The sequence below is a fragment of the Bombina bombina genome, chromosome 1 (genome assembly GCF_027579735.1).
Source record: "Bombina bombina isolate aBomBom1 chromosome 1, aBomBom1.pri, whole genome shotgun sequence".
NCBI lineage: Eukaryota > Metazoa > Chordata > Amphibia > Anura > Bombinatoridae > Bombina > Bombina bombina.
Genome location: NC_069499.1, coordinates 949,409,939 through 949,426,812, shown reverse-complemented (window position 1 = coordinate 949,426,812; position 16,874 = coordinate 949,409,939). Strand labels below are relative to the sequence as shown.

General features: G+C 37.5%; 1 protein-coding gene across 2 annotated transcripts in view; it reads left to right on the top strand.

The window, feature by feature from the left end:
* PMEPA1 (prostate transmembrane protein, androgen induced 1) overlaps nt 1-16,628 on the top strand; it is a 123,175-nt gene extending 106,547 nt beyond the window's left edge. The window contains exons 2-4 of one of the 2 annotated variants that reach the window (XM_053704434.1): nt 2,547-2,701; nt 11,178-11,231; nt 12,815-16,628. In XM_053704434.1, the coding sequence (XP_053560409.1) occupies nt 2,547-2,701; nt 11,178-11,231; nt 12,815-13,345 (740 nt within the window). In that variant the 3' untranslated portion in view covers nt 13,346-16,628. Of the gene's footprint in view, nt 1-2,546; nt 2,702-11,177; nt 11,232-12,811 lie in introns of both variants that reach the window. The other variant, XM_053704425.1, reaches the window with a different exon arrangement.
* The last annotated feature ends 246 nt before the right edge of the window (nt 16,629-16,874 follow it).

The window sequence follows — 16,874 nt, the reverse complement described above, 5'->3', positions numbered from 1 at the left end:
AGTGTGCATATAAAAACTGTGCAATATTTGATAATGGAAGTAAATTGGAAAGTGTCTTTAAACTGCAGGCTCTTTCTGAGTCATAAAATGTTATTTTGACTTGTGTGTCCCTTTTAAAGGGGCAGTAAATAAAAAATTAAACTTTCATAATTTAGATAGAGTATACAGTTTTAAAAATGTACTTCTAATATCAAATTAACTTTGTTCTCTTGGTATCATTTGTTGAAGAGTAAATGCAATGCACTACTGAGACCTTGTTAGGCAGCACTTAGCTCCTGCTAGTGCATTGCTGCACCTGAGCATACCTTGGTATGCTTTTTAACAAGGATACCAATGTAGCAAATGTGATAATAGAAGTAAACTGGAAAGATGTTTGTTTCAAAAGTGTAATCCTCTCTTAATCAAGAAAGTTTTAATTTTGACTTCACTGTCCCTTTAAGTTGCTGTCCAGTTGATCCATTGCTACAGTGAAGATGTCCCCCAATAAAAATAGCAGACTAAAAGATTTGTATTTACAACCAAAGTCCGAATGACCTCATAGCTGAATATTGGACAACACACATATATATATATATATATATATATATATATATATATATTTTTAATATCAATTTTTTATTTTATTTTTTTTTACCCTTTTTTTTTTTTTGTCTTTAAACATGTCTAGAAATTACTGTTCAAATGTTCCATTGTTTCTCTCTTGGAAAATAACAACAAATTCTAAAGATCATTGTAAGTTCCATTAAATAAAATGTGTTTAAGCCACAGATTACTTAAAGGGACATGAACCTCCATTTTTTTTTTCATTATTCAGATAGAGAATACAATTTTAAAAAAGTTTCCAATTTACTTCTATTTTCAAATTTGCTTTGTTCTCTTGTTTTTCTTTGTTGAAGAAATATCTAGATGGGTAGCGTGCACATATCTGGAGAACTACATGACAGGAAATAGTTTTGCCATCTAGTGCTCCTGCTAATGTATAAGATTGTCAAGTAAATTGGAAAATTGTATGCTCTATTTGAATCCTGAAAGAAAAAATTGAGGTTTTGTGTCCCTTTAATTCTAGTTCTTCAATCCCATCATTCCATTTCTGCATAATAAGATATGACTATATGAATATGTCTACATCTATTACAATAGTGCCACCATTTTTAAGTGTATAGCTTATTTTTAATAAGTTCATTTTTAAGTGTATTTTTTAGTTCTTTTAAGTAAGTTCATTCATTCTTTGCTAATGAATACCGTTGTATGAAAATAGCCTGGATCAACACTGTCCTCTTTAGAACCTCCTTACTCTGAACCGTTAAAAGCCATTTTAACAACAATTAAAAAGCAAAGCAATGTGAATCTTCCTATTGTAATGCATGCAAAAAGCATGTTTCAAAGAATGAAAGGTTGACAAAATGTCAGCAAGACTATTTTTCATGCAAGTTTCAATTGGAGTAATTTTATCAATTGAATAATGATATGAGTTGAATAATGGTCTCCATGTCGGAATGCTATTTATTATATAGGGGCCTCCACTACGTGAAGAGGTTAAGTTAAGGACAAAGTTATTGTGTTTTGATCCTATTCTTTGTGTCTCCTGTTGCCTTTCACCCTCTTCATATAAAATCTATGAGGAGGGGAATGGAGTGATGGCAAAACTAAACTTGACAGACAACAAACATTCAAATAAACGACCTTGGATTCCAGTGAGGAAACATTAAAATGACACTGTTTTTCTGTTATCGTGTCATTGCGAGCTGAGTGGAGGATCTTGTTTATGAGCATTTGGGCTGCACCACATTTTTTGCCTCTGGTACATAAGGAGTTTGGCAGATGGGGGTCCCCTCTACTCTAGATATTGGGGTAGTTATTTGCATATGAAAGATTCACATCCCATTCTGTCTTCGGTTTTACACATTGAGTGAAAGACTGAAGTGACTTCATTGTGTGTTCTCTGACTGATGAAGAGACAACATCATGCTATTACATAAGCAAAATAGCATTAGTGATAAAAAAAAATAGCTGTTTAATGTTAGGGTGTTACTTTTACAGATGAGGTCATACGTGAATAAAGGAAAAAACCTTCTGGTAGAAGTGGAAAATGAACGTCCTTTTTTGGATATAAATAAAGTTTTATTGTTTTATATCTGAACACCACACATGTCAGGCATGTGACAATTACTACTGACCCCGGTGTATTTTGAGAAAGCTGCCCAGGTTATGATATATGCACCAGTGTTTTCCACAGAAATGTTTGCCAGTTCGGTGGTAGCTGGGTGGAGACAGTGTAATACTATGCAATACTTTACCATTTTCTGTAACCTCATTTAACATTGCTTTAATGATATTGTGTGTAACAAACATTTAATAATAGCTTAATATTGGTTTAAATTTTAGCCGGGTGGTTGGTAAAATCATCCTGATAGTTTGTCAATTAAATAGGTTGTGGGGAAAACACTGTGCACCTTGTGCAGTCCAAAACGTTTCATACACCATGCCAGTGTCACAGATAGAGCTTCTAGTCATTAACTACTTTTTTCTTCTTTGTTTTTCTGCAGCGGAGCTGGAGTTTGTCCAGATTATTATTATCGTAGTGGTGATGATGGTAATGGTTGTTGTTATCACGTGTCTCCTAAACCACTACAAGCTGTCAGCGCGTTCCTTTATCCATCGACATAGCCAGGGGAGGCGTCGAGAGGAGAACTTGTCCTCGGTAAGTCTAGATCCTTTTTCTAATCTGGACCTGGTTCTAGGCAGATCTAGTTATTTAGAGAAATCCAAAGCTGGTTCTGTCTACACCACACAAGGTTGCCCTAACATATGGTTCGATAGATATGGTAGTGAGATTTAAGGGGACATAATAAAAATTTTCATGACATCCTCAAGCCTGACATATTTTTGGATATAGAGAGTGAAAAAGTTGCCCACAGAACATCTCTTTGGAGTTGTAGCAGTCAAAATGTAGACACTGGAATTTTAAGCACATCACATGCATAATTTTTTGGTTATTTAATAAATTCTTTCCATGTAGCTTCAAGATGAAAGCCATAGCATTTGCATTGTGTTAATGCAGATATATAGATAAATAAAATAAATAAAAAAAAAAAAAAAATATATATATATATATATATATATATATATATATATATATATCAACAATTAAAATTATGGGGAGGCGAAAAGTGAGTTTAAAATCCTCCACTAAGTACAAAATATAGAGAAAATAACTCATTGTGTAAACCATTTACAAATCTAAACAAGTCAGAAGACTTGCTTTAAACCCAGAAACTCTCTGACTACACTGTTTCCAATGCAGCAAAGGAATCTGGGTAAGATATGTAAATGAGGTTCACAATGACTCACCTTTTTACTTTTAGCCTGCTTTCTCCAACATAGGTGTGTCCGGTCCACGGCGTCATCCTTACTTGTGGGATATTCTCTTCCCCAACAGGAAATGGCAAAGAGCCCAGCAAAGCTGGTCACATGATCCCTCCTAGGCTCCGCCTTCCCCAGTCATTCTCTTTGCCGTTGTACAGGCAACATCTCCACGGAGATGGCTTAGAGTTTTTTGGTGTTTAAATGTAGTTTTTATTCTTCAATCAAGAGTTTGTTATTTTAAAATAGTGCTGGTATGTACTATTTACTCTGAAACAGGAAAGAGATGAAGATTTCTGTTTGTAAGAGGAAAATGATTTTAGCAACCGTTACTAAAATCGATGGCTGTTTCCACACAGGACTGTTGAGAGGAATTAACTTCAGTTGGGGGAAACAGTGAGCAGACTTTTGCTGCTTGAGGTATGACACATTTCTAACAAGACTCGGTAATGCTGGAAGCTGTCATTTTCCCTATGGGAACCGGTAAGCCATTTTCTTAGTTTAAGTAAAAGAATAAAGGGCTTCATTAGGGCTTAAAAAACTGGTAGACATTTTTCTGGGCTAAAACGATTACTTTACTAAGTATATTTGGCAGATTATTACTTTTAATAGTTGTTAAATCTTGGGGATTGTTTTAATAAAAACGGCAGGCACTGTATTGGACACCTTTTTCACTGGGGGCCTTTTCTAGTCATAGACAGAGCCTCATTTTCGCGCCTCTAATGCGCAGTTGTTTTTGGAAAGCATGGCATGCAGATGCATGTGTGAGGAGCTAAGAACCACTGAAAAAGCTTATAGAAGGCATCATTTGGTATCGTATTCCCCTCTGGGCTTGGTTGGGTCTCAGCAAAGCAGATACCTGGGACTGTATAGGGGTTAAATGTAAAAACGGCTCCGGTTCCGTTATTTTAAGGGTTAAAGCTTTCAAATTTGGTGTGCAATACTTTTAAGGCTTTAAGTTACTGTGGTGAAATTTTGGTGAAATTTGAACAATTCCTTCATACTTTTTCACATATTCAGTAATAAAGTGTGTTCAGTTTGAAATTTAAAGGGACAGTAACGGTTTTATTGTAAAACGTTTTTTGTGCTTTGTTGACAAGTTTAAGCCTGTTTAACATGTCTGCACCATCAGATAACGATGTTCTATATGTATGAAAGCCAATGTGTCTCCCCATTTAAATATATGTGATATATTTGTGTCATAATGTCCAAACAAAGTAGGGATAACAATGCCATAGATATGATATTGCCCAAGATGATTCCTCTAATGAGGGGAGTAAGCATGGTACTGCATCATCCCCTTCTGTGTCTACACCAGTTTTGCCCACACAAGAGGCCCCTAGTACATCTAGTGCGCCAATACTTATTACCATACAACAATTAATGGCTGTAATGGATAATTCTATTGCATGCATTTTTTCCAAAATGCCTACTTATCAGAGAAAGCGTGATTGCTCTGTTTTAAACACTGAAGAGCAAGAGGACGCTGATGATATCTGTTCTGACATACCCTCACACCTATCTGAAGGGGCCAGGAGGGAGGTTTTGTCTGAGGGAGAAATTTCAGATTCAGGGAAAATTTCTCAACAAGCAGAACCTGATATTGTAACTTTTAAATTTAAATTTCAACATCTCCACGCACTACTTAAGGAGGTATTATCTACTCTGGATGATTGTGACAATTTGGTCATTCCAGAGAAATTAGGTAAGATGGACAAGTTCCTAGAGGTTCCGGTGCCCCCCGATGTTTTTCCTATACCCAAGCGGGTGGCGGACATAGTAAATAAGGAGTGGGAAAGGTCCGGCATACCTTTTGTCCTCCCCCTATATTTAAGAAATTAGTTCCTATAGTCGACCCCAGAAAGGACTTATAGCATACAGTCCCCAAGGTCGAGGGGGCGGTTTCTACTCTAAACAAACGCACTTCTATTCCTATAGAAGATAGTTGTGCTTTCAAGATCCTATGGATTAAAGGTTAGAGGGTTTGCTTAAAAAGATGTTTGTTCAGCAAGGTTACCTTCTACAACCAATTTCATGCATTGTTCCTGTCACTACAGCTGCGTGTTTCTGGTTCGAAGAACTAGAAAAGTCGCTCAATAAAGAATCTTCGTACGAGGAGGTTTTGGACAGAGTTCAAGCTCTTAAATTGACTAACTCTTTTTTATTTTAGATGCCGCTTTGCAATTAGCTAGATTAGCGGCGAATAATTCAGGGTTTGCTATCGTGGCGCGCAGAGCGCTTTTGCTTAACATCCCTTTCAAGGGTAAAACACTGTTTGGCCCTGACTTGAAAGAGATTATTTCAGACATCACTGGGGGAAAGGGCCACGCCCTTCCTCTGGATAGGTCTTTTAAGGCTAAAAAGAAGCCAAATTTTCGTCCCTTTCGCAGAAACGGACCAGCCTCAAATTCTACACCCTCTAAGCAAGAGGGTAATACTTCTCAAACCAAGCCAGCCTGGAGGCCGATGCAAGGCTGGAACAAGGGTAAGCAGGCCAAGTCACCTGCCACTGCTACCAAAACAGCATGAAGTGTTGGCCCCCGATCTGGGAAGGATCTGGTGGGGGGCAGACTTTCTCTCTTTGCTCAGGCTGGGGCAAGAGATGTTCAGGATCCTTGGGCGCTAGAAATAGTTTCTCAAGGTTATCTCCTGGAATTCAGGGAACTACCCCCAAGGGGAAGGTTCCACGGGTCTCAATTATCTTCGAACAGTAGAAGACCTGTTAAGCATGGGAGTGATTCATCCTGTTCCATTAGGAGAACAAGGGATGGGTTTTTACTCCAACCTGTTCATAATTCCCAAAAAAGAGGGAACATTCAGACCTATTTTAGATCTCAAGATTCTAAACAAGTTTCTAAGGGTTTCATCATTCAAAATGGAAACCATTCGAACGATCCTTCCTACCATCCAGGAAGGTCAATTCATGACCACGGTGGACTTAAAGGATGCGTACCTACGTATTCCTATCCACAAGGAACATTTTCGGTTCCTAAGGTTCGCCTTTCTGGACAAGCATTACCTGTGGCACTTCCATTCGGATTAGCCACTGCTCCAAGGATTTTCACAAGGGTACTAGGGTCCCTTCTAGCGGTGCTAAGACCAAGGGGCATTGCAGTAGTACCTTACTTGGACGACATCCTGATTCAAGTGTCGTCTCTGTCAAAAGCAAGGGCTCATACGGACATTGTCCTAGCCTTTCTCAGATCTCACAGGTGGAAAGTGAACATAGAAAAAAGTTCTCTGTCCCCGTCAACAAGAGTTCCCTTCTTGGGAACAATAATAGTTTCCTTAGAAATGAAGGTTTTTCTGACAGAGGCCAGAAAATCAAAACTTCTAAGCTCTTGTCAGGTACTTCATTCTGTTCTTCTTCCTTCCATAGCGCAGTCCATGGAAGTAATAGGTTGATGGTTGCGGCAATGGACATAGTTCCTTTTGCACGAATTCATCTAAGACCATTGCACCTGTGCCTGCTCAGACAGTGGAATGGGGATTATACAGACTTGTCTCCGACGATACAAGTAGATCAAATAACCAGAGATTCACTCCGTTGGTGGCTGACCCTGGACAACCTGTCACAGGGAATGAGCTTCCGCAGACCAGAATAGGTCATTGTCACGACCGACGCCAGTCTGGTGGGCTGGGGCGCGGTCTGGGAACCCCTGAAAACTCAGGGTCTATGGTTTCGGGAAGACTCTCTTCTCCCGATAAACATAATGGAACTGAGAGCGATATTCAATGCTCTCAAGGCTTGGCCTCGACTAGCAAAGGCCAAATTCATAAGGTTTCAATCAGACATCATGACGACTGTTACATATATCAACCATCAGGGGGTAACAAGGAGTTCCCTGGCGATGGAGGAGCATCCGGGGGAGTGGGAACTCCATCTGGAAATCTTTGCCCAAATAACTCAATTATGGGGCATTCCAGACATGGTTCTGATGGCCTCTCGTCAGAACTTCATGGTCCCTTGTTACGGGTCCAAATCCAGGGATCCCAAGGCGACTATTGGATACAATAGTAGCACCTTGGATCTTCAACCTAGCTTATGTATTCCCACCGTTTCCTCTCATTCCCAGGCTGGTAGCCAGGATCAATCTGGAGAGGGCTTCGGTGACCTTGATAGTTCCTGTGTGGCCACGCAGGACTTGGTATGCAGACCTGGTGAATGTGTCATCGGCTCCACCATGGAAGCTACCTTTGAGACAGGACCTTCTTATTCAGGGTCCATTCGAACATCCGAATCTGGTTTTCCTCCAACTGACTGCTTGGAGTTTGAACGCTTGATTTTATCAAAGCGTGGGTTTTCAGATTCTGTAATAGATACTCTTATTCAGGCTAGAAAGCCTGTAACTAGAAAAATTTACCATAATATATGGAAAAAATATATCTGTCGGTGTGAATCTAAAGGATTCCCATGGAACAAGATAAAAATTCCTAAGATTCTTTCCTTTCTACAAGAAGGTTTGGAGAAAGGATTTTCTGCGAGTTCTCTGAAGGGACAGATCTCTGCTTTATCTGTTTTACTTCACAAAAGGCTGGCAGCTGTGCCAGACGTTTAAGCGTTTGTTCAGGCTCTGGTTAGAATCAAGCCTGTTTACAGACCTTTGACTCTTCCCTGGAGTCTTAATCTAGTTCTTTCAGTTCTTCAAGGGGTTCTGTTTGAACCCTTACATTCCGTAGATATTAAGTTATTATCTTGGAAAGTTTTGTTTTAGGTTGCAATTTCTTCCGCTAGAAGAGTTTCTGAGTTATCTGCTCTGCAGTGTTCTCCGCCCTATCTGGTCCATGCAGATAAGGTGGTTTTTACGTACTGAGCCTGGTTTTCTTCCGAAGGTTGTTTCCAACAAAAATATTAACCAGGAGATAGTTGTACCTTCTTTGTGTCCGAATCCAGTTTCATAGAAGGAACGTTTGTTACACAATTTGGACGTTGTCCATGCTCTAAAATTCTATTTAGATGCTACAAAGGATTTCAGACAAACATCTTCCTTGTTTGTTGTTTATTCTGGTAAAAGGAGAGGTCAAAAAGCAACTTCTACCTCTCTATCTTTTTGGCTTAAAAGCATCATCAGATTGGCTTATGAGACTGCCGGACGGCAGCCTCCTGAAAGAATCACAGCTCATTCCACTAGGGCCGTGGCTTCCACATGGGCCTTTAAGAACGAGGCTTCTGTTGATCAGATATGTAAGGCAGCGACTTGGTCTTCACTGCACACTTTTACCAAATTTTACAAATTTGATACTTTTGCTTCTTCTGAGGCTATTTTTGGGAGAAAGGTTTTGCAAACCGTGGTGCCTTCCATCTAGGTGACCTGATTTGCTCCCTCCCATCATCCGTGTCCTAAAGCTTTGGTATTGGTTCCCACAAGTAAGGATGACGCCGTGGACCGGACACACCTATGTTGGAGAAAACAGAATTTATGTTTACCTGATAAATTACTTTCTCCAACGGTGTGTCCGGTCCACGGCCCGCCCTGGTTTTTTAATCAGGTCTGATGATTTATTTTCTTTAACTACAGTCACCTCGGTATCATATGATTTCTCCTATGCAAATATTCCTCCTTTACGTCGGTCGAATGACTGGGGAAGGCGGAGCCTAGGAGGGATCATGTGACCAGCTTTGCTGGGCTCTTTGCCATTTCCTGTTGGGGAAGAGAATATCCCACAAGTAAGGATGACGCCGTGGACCGGACACACCGTTGGAGAAAGTAATTTATCAGGTAAGCATAAATTCTGTTTTTTAAGACAGACTTCCCTTTATGCCATAGCACTGCTGCATTACACAGCTTTAATGCTTAGCTAGGGTTACTACAGTGATTCTAACCAATCCCAGGACAGCTGTTTCGTGGTTATTGCCACTCATCAGCTGGGAGTAGGTTAAATCACTGCTTGGTAAAGTTCATTTCCCCCAGAATCCTTGCGCTAATCCTCAAAGGAATGCTGCCTTTCCTTATGGGTTAGTATCCTCTTCTGTGCTACTCCTCTTTTGTATAGGGTTTATCCTGCAGTAGCAAGAAAAGAGTTTTGCAGAATGATCCAACAAATTTATTTGCTGCATCTGTTTTTGTACTCTGTGAGCCCCGGTGGTGAAGTTCTCCTCTACATAAATCACTGGAATGACTATATAGGTTGCATGTTCCTTATCAGGATCCATTGGGGGGAGAAATTTGCCCTTAAAATGTATAGGAAAACAGCAGTTAAACGTTCTAGAATGTTTAAATGAAAGTTCTAAATTGACACAAGCAGGAAATGCAGGTACACTATTGATATAGCTGTGCTGTTGCTCATTAAGCATAATTTATGTTTTTCTGCTTGTTGCATTATTTTTTTTTTTTTTTTAATTTTTAGAACACTGCAAGTTTTTTCAAGACATTTTCTTTTCCTTATAAAGGAAATCTTTACTAATAATATTGTTGTCCTATCATTCTGCTATATGAATGATAAGGTAGCTCTTCTACTTTGTAAAGTTTTTGTATAATACTTGATAGCTTCCTGAATGTCAAGTAAACTGATTATCTCGTTTACATTTTGTCTCCAGGAAAGAACAGAGAGCAGTTATGGCCTAGAAGCTTAGAAATCCCTACTTTTTAGTGTCACTGTACCAAAGCTGTTGTGAGGTGACCTGGAGACATCTGGGAAGCATTACACATTTTTGTTTTGTTGTCTTTAAGATATTAAACATATGGAAATAATAATAAGCTATGTTTGTATTCAGTACTGGTACAGTCTTTAGTTCAAATGGTCTCACAATAAAAATTTTAACCCAAGGGGGCATAAAACTGGTAATGTTATTTACAATAGGAGCTGAATGTGCGTTGTGAGAGAGTCCATTTTGTAATTGCTGCAATATGCCTTTGCTGAGCAGGGCAGTGAGCAACCATCAAACACTACACTCGTTCCAAGAATGTTTATAGAAATCTAATAATTCCAAGTAATGAATAACAATTCCTTGTCATTTTGAAGTTCTTCAGTGCATCTATTTAGTTTTTTTTGTGTTTTTGATGTTAAGTAGTGTCTTAGGTTCTGCAATCTCACACACTCTAAATGCAGTGATTGTGCAGGATGTCATGTGACATCGTAGGAAATAGGATATCCTGTGTCTGCTGTTCCATGTCTCAAAAACATAATGTTTTGTTTTAATGTATTTTTTTTTTAATAAAAAAAAAAAACCACACAGATTTTCCTTCCCATTCAAGGGCAAACACAAACATGCATTTTATTGTGTAATCTATTTTTTTCTGATTTATTTCTCTGTTATTTTCCGTCTAGATTGTAAGCTTCAGAGCTTCTCTGAAAACAAAAATCCCCCTTCCATACACTTACCCCTGATAAGCTTCTTGAGAAACACCTCACTTCTGAAATCTGTCTTTTATGTTAAAAACCCATATTCTGTTAAATTTGATCTTGCGCCCAACAAACCTTCTGGTTCAGCTGCAAATTCCAGGCTCTTGTTTTATCTGCTGAGCCAGACTAGGAGTACAGGGAAGCCTTGCACTTTGTACGTGTGAGGATTCTCTGCACTGCAAATCCAGATCAGAAGAAAAAAACTCTGCCTCTTGGGGGCGATATCAAATTCACCAATGCCATATGGATTTATAAGCGGAGTTCTGAAGTTGGGTGTTCTTCAAGTAGCTTATTAGAGGTCAGTGTATAAAAAGGAGGATTCTTGATTCTTTTGTTTAATGTCTCAAGTTTTTATTAATGCCAGTACTGTCTGTTTCTTATGATCTCATTTAACATGTTATTTGTGTGTATTTATGGGATAATTATACATCAATAGAATACTCATGGTTTTAAATTTCTCCTCAATTCAGGAAGGAAGTTTATGGGCTTCAGAGAGCACCGTATCAGGAAATGGAATGACTGAGGTAAATGAACACACCTGACTTTGTAATAATGGGGATTATTCAGCACTGGGACACCATTTTTCCAAAAATGTAAATTGTAATACATTTTGAAATTCTCTCTTTTAGATGTTACTTAGAACTGGGCATAATGTAGCTTTTAACCTACCCTTTGTGTTTTTTTTTTTTCTTTTCTAAAGGGACACTAGTGAAAAAATGACATGCTCTAATTTTTGTGCACCTGACTCTATCTGATGTCTCTTTCCATGCTTGTCTTTACTCCTTGCACTTCGGCTGCTGGTTGCCTGCCCATGGCGACTGGTTTCCTGTCTGCTGCATGCCTTTCTCTTTTGGTTCCCTATCGGCTTATGCCTGCTGGCTGCCTTTGTTGCCTGTTTGTAACTGTGTCCATATGTAAACTTCTCCATCATGTGTTGCAGTTACATCTGAAATATTCAACTAACATAAAACTGAGTAGAAATACATTGAATTATAAATGTCTTCTTTACAAATAATACAAACATCAAAAGTCCCTGCTGCAATATAGTGCTCAGAACATGCTCCTGAGCCTACCTGTTCTCATGGAAAGGAGCTAAGTTTTAATCAAGGATACCAAGGGAACAAGGTCAATCTGATAATAGAAGTAAAATTGCACATTCTGTTTGAATCATGATTTTTAGCGTTAGTATTTCCCTTTATTTTGGCTCTGCCATCTTCTTCTGTTTTTGAAATGGTACAAAAGAACTTGCCTAATATACTATCATTTTATTTTACTTGTCTAATTGTGACGTGCAAGGTTTAACCAGCCCTGCAACAGTCACTAGTGTGTCACAGAAATAGTTAACAGACCCTTTCCACCTTACCAGTTTGTACAGTCTGGCCATTCCAGACAAGCCTATGACTTAGGTCAGTGGGTTTAATGGTTAATAAACATTCTCTAGGCTGTACTAGATCTTAGAAAAATGCCTAATCTCCCCTTGAATGCCACCTACACTAAACTATCTGTCACCACCTTAAGATTATTATATGGGAAATCCTAAAGAAAAACCCAGACTACAGATTAAAAATCTCAAAACACAATTTGGCAAACATCAATCTAAAAAACAAAGTACTGTTGCCATTAGCCTCTTCAGTAATGGTTCAAATATTAGACAAAGGCAAAAACTTAATAAAGGAACATTTTATTATGAATAAAAAAAAGGTCACAGTGCATACATAAAAAAAAATGATACAAAAACAGAATTACACCAGACAAACAGTTTAAATTTAAATGGTAAAAAAAAGAAAATCCTATTTACTCACTACTAGCAAGATAAAATGTGTTTCCTCCCCCAAAAGAGCTTTGGCGAAGAAATGGACATTCAATACAACACAGGTTGGCTCCCCACTGAATGGCAAAGCTATTTTACTGAAATCACAATTAAATATAATTTTTTTCTGGAAAAGTTAATTTTGTATGGAGATTCATTAGCTGCTTCTTGTAAATTTTAGTTTATTGATTCATGAATGTTATTTAAAGAAGTGATTAGTGAACTTCACTTCCATAGGCAAAGTTGTATTTCCTTATACTGACACCCATAAAACCTGTTCTCCTTTTCTTCCAGCAGCATTCTTATATACAGAGACCCTTGGACCGGCTCAGTGTCCCTTCATTTCTGCAGAGAGATCGATTCAACCGTTTCCAGCCCACTTATCCCTACATGCAACATGAAATTGACCTTCCTCCAACAATCTCCCTTTCAGATGGCGAGGAGCCCCCTCCTTATCAGGGTCCCTGCACCTTGCAACTCCGGGACCCTGAGCAACAGATGGAACTAAATAGAGAGTCTGTTCGTGCCCCTCCTAACCGAACCATCTTTGACAGTGACTTGATAGACAGTTCAGTGTATGGTGGTCCCTGCCCACCAAGCAGCAACTCTGGTGTCAGTGCCACTTCCTATGGTAGCAATGGTAGGATGGAAGGACCGCCCCCGACCTACAGTGAGGTCATAGGTCATTACCCAGGATCCTCTTTTTATCAGCATCAGAACATTGGCTCACCATCATTATTGGAAAGCAACAGACTTCATTTACAAAGCAGTGGTCTTGACAGCACAATTGTACGGAGTAAAGAAAAACAAAAAGGACAGCCATTTTGAAATCAAAGGATTAATAAAAACACTCTGCACTTCTATTTGATCCCATCTGTCGCTGGAGAGGCTCGCAAACTAAAATGTTTTGCGGACTTACCCAGTGACCTTAGGGACCAGAGAATGATAACCAGGAGAGTAGTTTGGGGTCTGGGAATTGTTTAATATAAACTTCCTCTCCCCTTACACATCTCCCTGTATAAATATTTACATGTTTATGTCTGGTTTGGATGCACAAGCTAAGAGCTTGCAGTTATTTTTTTTGTTTGTCTGTTTGTCTAGCTGCATCTTGAAATCAAATCCTACAAATTTCATCTATTTTATTTTTATCCCTTGGTTACCGAGTTGAGCAGCGTGCGTGAATGCTTTTCCAATTCCTCACCTACCAACCTACCACCCCAATATATATATATATATTTTTTTTTTCATAATATCTCACTTTAAGGAAAAAGGAAAAAAAAAAGAAATATTTGCACAAAACTACTTGTTTAAAAATCTGCAATATATATAAATATAAATATATATATAAAATAAGAGAAAAGAGTATGAGTGAGGGGATGTGTATTTTTGTATTAGAAGAGATCTATACATTCTTCGGGTTTGTTTGAATTTCTGAAGTAGAAAAGAACAAACGGCAATTTTTTTGTGTTTGAGTGCCAACTCCGAAAGTTTGTTGTATAATGTTTTAAAAAAAAAAAAAGACAGGGGTTTAGAGTTATTTATATATAAATGTTGACATTTTGCACTATTTTTTAATATGACTATACAAGTGATTGTGTTAACAAAATATCATGTCTACCACAAATATATAAGAAGGGATATGTGCAGCACTAAGTTACATTGGGAAACCAAATTTAAAAACTTTTTTTATTTTTTAATTTTCTGTATCAGCTGAGCACAGTGACTTAAAGATACATTCACTCTGAAACTGCTTACATATTACAGGTGCAATTGTCTGGCAATAATGCTAATTATGCTAATATGTAATCAATGACCATATTGTAACCTAAAAATGATGAATTGGAGTAGAATATTTAAAATGTTCATCTTAAAAAAAAAAAAAAAGCTAAAACGTGTAACTGGCAAATAAAGAACAAGATGGGGAAAAGAAAGTAATTGGAACATTTAAGAAAATAAGACACTCAGGCGGTGTTGGAAATTATTTATAGAATTTTCTTCTTTCATGACTTTTTGAATTCTGCTCAATTGGAGTGTGGTTATTTGTTCTAAATGTAGCATTGATTATTTATGGGCCATTGCACGTGTAATGTGTAAAGCTGAGTGATTAAGTCATGCAATTTTATAAATTATTGTATGCTAATTTTATAGCATCTGTTATCCTTCTGAAATTGCAATGATATATTTCTGATCATTGTTATATCCCCTGTGTATGCACAGATGGAACATGGGTAAAAAAAAAAAATATGACCAGAGTCTCCCCTGCTAATTCCATGTTACAGAAGTTATATTCATGGAAAAAGTGACATTATCTGGAAAAAGAGTGAATGAATCTTTCAGGGCTTCAGCTCTCCAAGTCGTATCCTACTGAACACATCAGTTGCAGTCCAGCTATTAAATACATTCCCTCCAAGACCAGAATAAAGTATGGGCCAATTAAAAATTAATTGGATAAAAAAATGAATTGTTTTAAGAGTTTTTTTTTTTTTTTTTCTTCTTTTTTTGTTGTTTCTTTGTTAAGTCTTACATAATGGAACAGGTTCATGTTAAGAAACAAAAAATGAAATTACAATGTGATTTAAAGAACTTTCATTTTGTGTGCTTGGTTATTAAATTATATGCCATTGTGCTTATGTATATATGTGTATGTGTATCATTATATATATATATATATATATATATATATATATATATATATATATATATATATAAAATGATCCACAAGCCATGGACATATGTTTATCTCAGAAGCCTCTCCAAGAGCCGGGGTTTGGACAACAGCGTCATCACTATAGAGTAATATGCACTAAAGTGGCGTTTGTGCTAAAATTACATTGGAGGTTTGTGTACTTACTGAAGTTATTTTTTAGATTTGTTAATATAGACCAGAGGAGCCAGCACAGATATCGGGCTGTTCTTGCAGCGTGAGTTCTCTGGTTAAAGTTTAAGACCTCACTGCCTTAGGACTTTGTTGATATTTCACTAGTGCCATAACTGAATTCCCAGCACCTTCTCTCAGTGTCTCTCCTAGTATAGTGAAGTCTGTGGATAAAATAAAGATGAAAGTACTGGTTGGATTTAACTCCTATTGTGGTAATTACTTTTGTGAAACTCCTGCTTTATTAAAGTCTGATCTTTCCCAGTTGTGGCAAGGAGAGGTATTAGCTAACCATTGAAATGTTTGAGAAGCTTGCTCTTTTAAAGAAATAATAATCATTTGGTTGGAATTTTCCGTAACTGCTTGTTTGAGCAGTCCATTCAAATGTCACATTTTTAAAATGTTGCTAAAACCCATTAAAGGAATTGCATTACTTGATTTGTATAAAGCATCCATTCCCCTTGATTCCTGAGTTGGCCAAGTCACATTCATTTCCCTAGCTTTGCTTATTGACCCAAATGCTCTTGAGCAATATATTCTCACAATCTGACCTATTTTGAACCTCTTGAGAAATTGAGCCAAAATCAACTGCCTAGTCCAAATTCTGCTGTCATTTTTTAAGGGGATATTAAACACCTGTGGCTTTTGTGTGGAAATTGTGCATTATCACACACACTCCCAAGATAGGCCAAAAAGTAAAATCTGTAGCCTAAGTTCTCCAAAAGTTGCAAGTTGCCTAAATCAGTTGTTCAGTTGCAGCATATGCATGCTTTATGGCATCGTGTAAGAGTGTGTGTTAAAACTCACAAGAGGAACAGGTGTTCAATGTCCTTTTAAAACCCATAGCCCTTTAAATTTGTGCTTTATTATTTATTTCTTGTATTTTTTTCATGGCTTTTATCCATTTGATTTGCTTCAAATTTATAGCACCAGTTATATTCTACACACCTCAATCATATTAAACCTATTTTATATTTGTGTAAGTCTCAAATAGAATCACAAAGATGTGCTGTTTACCCATTCAGTGGCCTATAACCTGTCACATGAATTCTTTGGCCATATTGGGCAAGAATATTTCAATTTTAGATAAATGTGTTTATTATACAATTACTGTAAACCAAAGGACGATGAATACATTTCCAGCTTTGTGATTCCAGTAGTTATAAAAATCTGACACAAAGCATACTTTTAAACCATCATCTCTACAAAAAAATAATAAAAATTCTACTTTTTTTATGTTGCATGGCAGTTTTTTTTATGTTTTGTTTTTTGTTTTGTTTAAATTCACTACACAATGTTCCAGTTTGATGCCTACACTATATCATGGGATTCCAAAAGCTTCATTCCTAATATACACAGAAACCGCATGCAAAGACCACTTTAAATGTTATAACAGGGATGAATAAACCGATCCCCGGTCCCCTATGATAGTATAAGTTATCCTGATATACATTTGTGGCATAAGGTCAGCTTTCTCAGTGC